This window comes from Fukomys damarensis, unplaced genomic scaffold (genome assembly GCF_012274545.1).
Source record: "Fukomys damarensis isolate Sample0158 unplaced genomic scaffold, DMR_v1.0_HiC HiC_scaffold_20, whole genome shotgun sequence".
In the NCBI taxonomy this organism is placed as follows: Eukaryota; Metazoa; Chordata; class Mammalia; order Rodentia; family Bathyergidae; genus Fukomys; species Fukomys damarensis.
Genome location: NW_022900932.1, coordinates 4,413,275 through 4,419,325, shown reverse-complemented (window position 1 = coordinate 4,419,325; position 6,051 = coordinate 4,413,275). Strand labels below are relative to the sequence as shown.

The 6,051-nt window shown below is 58.9% G+C and overlaps 1 protein-coding gene across 1 annotated transcript in view; it reads left to right on the top strand.

Moving 5' to 3' along the window:
- The window catches only part of Cpne5 (copine 5), a 49,012-nt gene that overhangs the window by 31,999 nt on the left and 10,962 nt on the right, over window positions 1-6,051 (top strand). The window contains exons 11-12 of the mRNA XM_033766417.1: window positions 4,157-4,198; window positions 5,726-5,801. Of these exons, the coding sequence (XP_033622308.1) occupies window positions 4,157-4,198; window positions 5,726-5,801 (118 nt within the window). The remainder of the gene's footprint in view (window positions 1-4,156; window positions 4,199-5,725; window positions 5,802-6,051) is intronic.

The following is a 6,051-nucleotide window of genomic DNA, read 5'->3' as shown; positions in this document are numbered from 1 at the left end:
CCTGGGGGCGGCGGTCAGGTGAGCCAGCTGGCCGGGCCCTCGGCAGCCTTGGAAGCTGGGTCTTCCCTGTCCACTCTCGGAGAGGCGCCGGGACCCTGGTCACCACGGCCACTGGGTACAGTGGAGGGGACGGTACCCAAGCCCCGTCTCCCTGAGGCTGGGCGTCTCACACGGGTGGCCCCTTTTCTGTGCTCCGCTGAGGGAGGGGCCGCAGTCTGTTCTCCAGGGAGTCACTGTGCACCTTCTGTGAGCCCAGCAGTGTGCCCTAGCCGCGTGGCATCCAAGGGCAAGCGGCTGTGTTTCCGTCTCCTCCAGGGAGCAGGGAATGCACATGTGTATTTGAAATGGCTAAATAACCATGCAAAGTGAGACTGGGGCCACAGGTACTCCGGTACACGTGGTGGTGCCTGCCACCTATAATCCCAGCACCCTGAGAGGCTGTGCAGGAGGACTGCAAGTTCAAGCCCAGCTGGGGCAACTTGGTGATTAGCCAGACTGTTTCAAAATAAAACATAAAAAAGGGCTGGGATGGAGCTCAGTGCAAAGGTCCTGGGTTCGATACCCAGTGCCACCAAAAGGTGAAAAAAAAAGGTGCCACAAATGCACAAACCTCTGGCTGGGTCCTCAAATTTTTGTTTTCTGAGACAGGGTCTCACTGTTCAGTCCAGGCTGTCCCAAACTTGCTGTGTAACTCAGACTGGAATGTGCAGCAATCCTCCTGCCTCAGCCTCCCATGTGCTGGGATTACAGAGTGCACCACCCACACCCACATGGTCCTAGGGTTTTTGCACAGGGTGAGGGGAGAGCAGGAGGCTCAGGGAGGCTGGAAAAGAGCTGTGTCCTGGGGGAGAGGCTCCCGGGGCCCTGTAGGAAGTGAGCGTCCAGTAGCAGGTACTGGAGGAGCCCAGGCAGCCCCTACCTCCTCCTCCTGGCCTGAGCCCAGCCCTGCCTCTCTGGCTCAGCCACAGCCATCTGGCCTCTGGTGTTAATCCAGGTCCACTCAGGAGGTGCTGCGTGCCAGGCCCCCGAAGGTGCAGGACCACGAGGCCACTATACCCTCCTTCCCAGATGAGCTGTGTTGTGGACAGCAGCCAGGGAATGGAACCGAGTTCGATCCACATCATCAGCCCCCGGCTTGCAGGAGGATCGAAAGTTTGAGCCCAGCCTGGGCAGCTTCGCAGCATAGCAAGACCCTATGTCAAAGAATAAAGAAGCCAGGGATGTCGTTTGGTGCAAAGGCCCTGGAGTCAGCCCCCAGAATCGAAGGAGAAAGAGGAGGAGAAATGGTCCAGAGATAGGAGAGGACAGAGAGGCCGCCGCACCCACAGACCACAAATGGGGAGGGAGGACACGGTCTCGCTGTTATGTGAGTGAGGCCCGGGAGGCCAGGGCCAGGGAGGCCAGGGCCAGGGCACTGCTGGGAGGGCAAGTACGGGTGCAAAGCAGTTGGGTTCCTGACAGTCCTGGGTCTCTGGACGCCGGCCCTGGCTTCCGGGCCTTCCGGACTGTGAGGGTAACCTCGGGAGCTGGGGGCTGCTCGTGTCGTGCCCGTTTTCTAGACAGGGAACAGGAGGACCAGAGGTCACGGAGCTGGCAGAAGTCACCTGGGGGCGGACCCTGAGTGGGGCCCCTCCTGTCGCGACTCCAAGCCACACCAGGCCAGAGCCAGGCTCCAAGTCCAGCCTTCCAGTGGGTGGAGCGCGGGGGGGACCGAAATCACCTCCCCAGTCTGTCCTCCTCTCTGGAACATTCTGTGGCTCAGGATCTGTTCCCCTTGAGCCGCGTTCTCGGGGTTGGGCCTCTGCTCCTCACACTGCAGCCCGGACAGCAGTCTGAGGAGCCGCAGCAGCCCAGCCCCTGAGGACAGCGCCGAACAGGGCGACGGCTTCGTAGTGACCGGGAACCGTGTGGAGACTGGAGCCTGAGTGTGTGCTGGGCTGGGGGCGGAGTGTGCCATGCATGTGCTGACCGTGCGGCTGCTGTAGCGACCCACGGCACTGGGTGCAGATGGGTAAACTGAGTCTGTGTGTGGGTCAAGCCAGTGCCGGCTCCCCCACTCTCCCCACCCATCTCACTGGCCCCGCAGGCCTTGTGAGGCCGCATGTGGTGTCGGTTTTGTGTCAGCAGAGGCAACAGCCGTTTCTCCTGGGTGCTGTCCCTGGGTCACAGCGGGCCTGTGCCGAGGGGGTGGGAGCTGAGCAGAGGCACCAGGGGCTGTGACATATCTGTAAATAGCGCTTTCTGGCTCCTTCCCAGCCTCCTCCCAAGGCCACAGTTACAGCCTCTGGGGGCCCTGGAACACGGGCTGTTGTGTAAGAAACTTAGCACCCTTGTCCTGGGTCTCCACTTCAGCCCAGATTCACATCGCCAACTTGCCCAAACTGGGCTCCAACTTGGGATCTTCCTGCCTCAGCCTCCCAGGGTCCAGGGGAGCTTTTAACAGTCATCACCGGACCAGTCAATTCTGAATCTCTGGGGTGAAACACCGGCCTCGGCCTCTGTATTTCTGAGCTCTCCAGGGGAATCCAGAGCACAAGCAGCTGTGGAAAGCGGTGCTGTGTCTGCACATGGAACCTCTTGGGGCCTGAACCTCCATCCCATCTGGACCAGTGAAATCAGGCCCTCTGCCTGAGGTTCCAGAGCCGTCACCTCTCCTGGGGCCTCCTGTAGCCCCTGAGCATGCCCTGGCACCGTCTCGTTACCTGCCGGGCTGGCAGGATTAGTGCACCCCTTGCTGGAGACCCCAGGGTCTGGGGCCACCTGGGAGGCACACACAGGTCAGAGGCCCAGCCTTGGGGCAGCGGCCGGAGTGTAGGCTGGGAGGGAGGTAGGGCTTTCTCTGGCCCTGGTCACACTCCGGGCCTCGGGGCTTGGTCTCTCCTCCTGGAAGTGCCCTTCCCCCGGGACATGCACAGCCGGTCACCAGAGACTCCTTTAAGACCTGTGCCTGGTTTTCAGAACTGAAAAATGGCTGGAGTTGTAGCTCAGTGTGAAGGTCCTGGGTTTGGTACCCAGCACTAGGGAGAAAAAACAAAAGGTTTTGTGGCTCGGGGAGTTGAGGGACATCTCCAGCTCGCACAGCTGCGGCTCCAGCGTCTTCCTCACTCTGTCCAGGCCCAGACCACCTTCAGGGACTTGTTTATTTTTTTCCTCTCCTAAATAACTCACCTGGAAGGGACATTTTCGTTGCTGTTTCTTGCAAGTATGAAAGGATTCCTTTAAGCAGGGAGCGTCTACGTCCGCCCATTTACGTAAGCTCTGGCTGGCAGAATCCCAGTCTGCACAACCTTGGGGCTCCCCTCCCTCCACCCCAATGCTTTGTGCCCCACGCCCGCACCCCAGTCCTAAGGAGCTGCATCTGCAGAGACACAGCGCCTCCTACTGGGGCCACAGAACCCCTAAGCGATTTCCAGAGCCTGGGGAGGGGGGCTGTGCTGTGGGGAGGCACCGCCTGGTAACCCTGGTCTGGGGCTAAAGCCTGGAGCCTCTGCTCCCTGGGCCCCTCCCTCCTGCCCAGACCCTGCCGGGCTCCCTGGCAGCCCCCTGAGCCTGGCACCTGAGCACAGAACAGTGGGCACCAAGGGTTAACCAGCAGCCCTCCACCTCTCCGCCTGCCTCTGGTCTGCTAGCTTGTTTCCATGGAAACACGGCTAAAAATAAACCGGGCTCTCTGAGCCCAGCCCATGCATATAGGAGTCAAAACAAACTAATTAAAGCAGCCAGGCTAAAATGTGAAGATAATTACACCCTCTCTCAGGAGCCAGCCATGGGGACATGGAGGCTGGGCAGGCAGCAGGCCGTCCCCAGTTGGGCAGTGTCCTCACCCCCAGACCTGGGACCTGAGCCCGGCCTGGGGTGCTTTTCCCCTTCCCCAAGACCCTGGCCCTGGAAGATGCTTCCCACAGGGGTGGCCGGGCGGAAGTGAGGGAAACTGAGGCCTGGGCCTGTTTTTCTCTCACACCCTTGCCATTCCAGGAAGCCTGGATGTGGCCGGGCAGCTGCCTCTGTCCCTGAGGTTTGTTGGGGCCACTGCCCCATCCCTGCCCACCCCAGGCCTGAGCTTGCACCGCTCTGGTCCGGGCCACACGCTGGGTCCCGTGCCCAGGCTGTGCCCTGCGGCTCAGGCCCATCCCACCAAGGGCTGTTTGTCTTTCAGGACCATCAAGGTGGAGGTGTATGACTGGGACCGAGACGGCAGGTAAGCGGCAGGAGGCCCTGGCTGGACATTGCAGGGCAGCCAGTCTCTGGGGTGCCAATGCCCCGAGGGGCAAGTGTGCTGGGGACACAGGACAAGAGCAGGACTCAGAGCCGAGTCCAAACCTGCTGTCTGACTTTCTGTCCCGCCTGCTGGGCTCTGCCAAGGGGTGACCTGTGGGTCCTGCCCTTGTGTGTTGTAGAATGGACGCTACTCAAGCGTAGCTCTGAGTTAGGCTCGTGCCTTCCCTGTAAGGAACTCTGGCACCCATCTTATCTCTGTCAGCTTTCTCTCTCCTCTCCTCGCCAGTTATTTTTATTTTTTATCATTTGCTTGTTTTGTTTTTTTTGAGACAGGCTCTTGCCATGTGGTCCAGGCCGGTCTTGAACTCATTATGTAGCCTCAGCCTCCTGAACTCTGGGATTTCATCAGCACACCTGTCCTCACCTCTGTAACCACATCACAGCCAGACAAATTAGCTCTAGTGCCCACCGCGAATCACCCCATTCTACCCTGACGTTGCTCCTGCTTCTCCTTTCCCTGACTGTCTCTCCCATGGCGGCCGGGGACAGCAGCAGGTGCCGCTTGTCCTTCTATCAAGTTGCCAAAGGCCTGGGGATGCCTCCTGGGCGTCATTGTGCAGTGACCACTTCCAGCTGTGGCAGGACAGTGGCTGGAGCTGAGTATGGCCGGCAGGCATGACAGGCTCCGTCTGGCTTGGCACAGCTCTGCTGGTCTATTTAAAAAGTGTTATAGAGGGCTGGGGATTTAGCTCAGTGGTTCTGGCACCTGCCTCGCAAGCCCAAGGTCCCGAGTTCGATCCCCGGTACCATAAATAAATAAATAAATATGTTATCAGATCTGTTAGGATGTAGCTAGTGGTACAGCACTTACCTAGCATGTTGGAGGCCCTGGGTTCAATCCCCAGCCCAGTGAGGACAATAGTGGATCCCTGTAGTCCTGGCTACCAGGAGACTGAGGCAGGAGGGTCACTCAGGCCCAGCCTGGGTAAAATAGCAAGACCCCCATCTCCAAAAGAAGAAAAAGGCTTAAAGAATGTTATTGCAAATCATGTCAACTACACAGAAGAGTAGAGAGAAGAGTTTCACAAACACTTTCAAGCCTATTGCTTAAATTTTGCGATAGTTACATATCACCGTATTTGTTTTAATCTGTGTTCTGCTCCAGTAGCTTAAAGGGAATGACACTGTAGCATTTTTACCCTTAAATATGTCATTGGTAATGGAATGTCTGAGAAATAAGGTTATTTCCCCACATAGCTATCAACGCCGTTGCCACCGCCGAGGTGCTGAACGATAATTCTTGAAGGCCACCCAGTATTTCAAATTTCCCACCGTCATCCCCCAAATAAATACCTTTTATTCAAACAGGCGTGCAGGTGGAAGTGGGCCCCTGCTCAGTCCCTATGAGAGGGCCCTGGCCCCCCGGAGTGAGGCCCAGCCGACCTGGGGTGGAGGGAGGGTGTGAACCCAGGCTTCCCACCGCAGCCACCGCTTCCCTCTCTTTCAGCCACGACTTCATCGGGGAGTTCACCACCAGCTACCGCGAGCTGGCGCGTGGGCAGAGCCAGTTCAACATCTACGAGGTGAGCGCCCCTTCGGGTCTGCTGGGGACGGGGCTGGGGCTGAGCGCTCTCTGTGGGCTGGCGCTCGGGGCTGGAGACCTGAGGTCCAAGTTCTCAGCAGCCACCTGGTGCTGGGCTCTTTGGAAGGGAGGGGAAGGCAGAACAGGTGTCGGGAGTCCCTCTGCAGGCCTGGAGCCGAGGGCCCGGACAGAGTCGCGACGCCCTCGAAGGCCGTTTTCTGCGGCCACGCCCCGCTGTGTCTGCCCCGCCA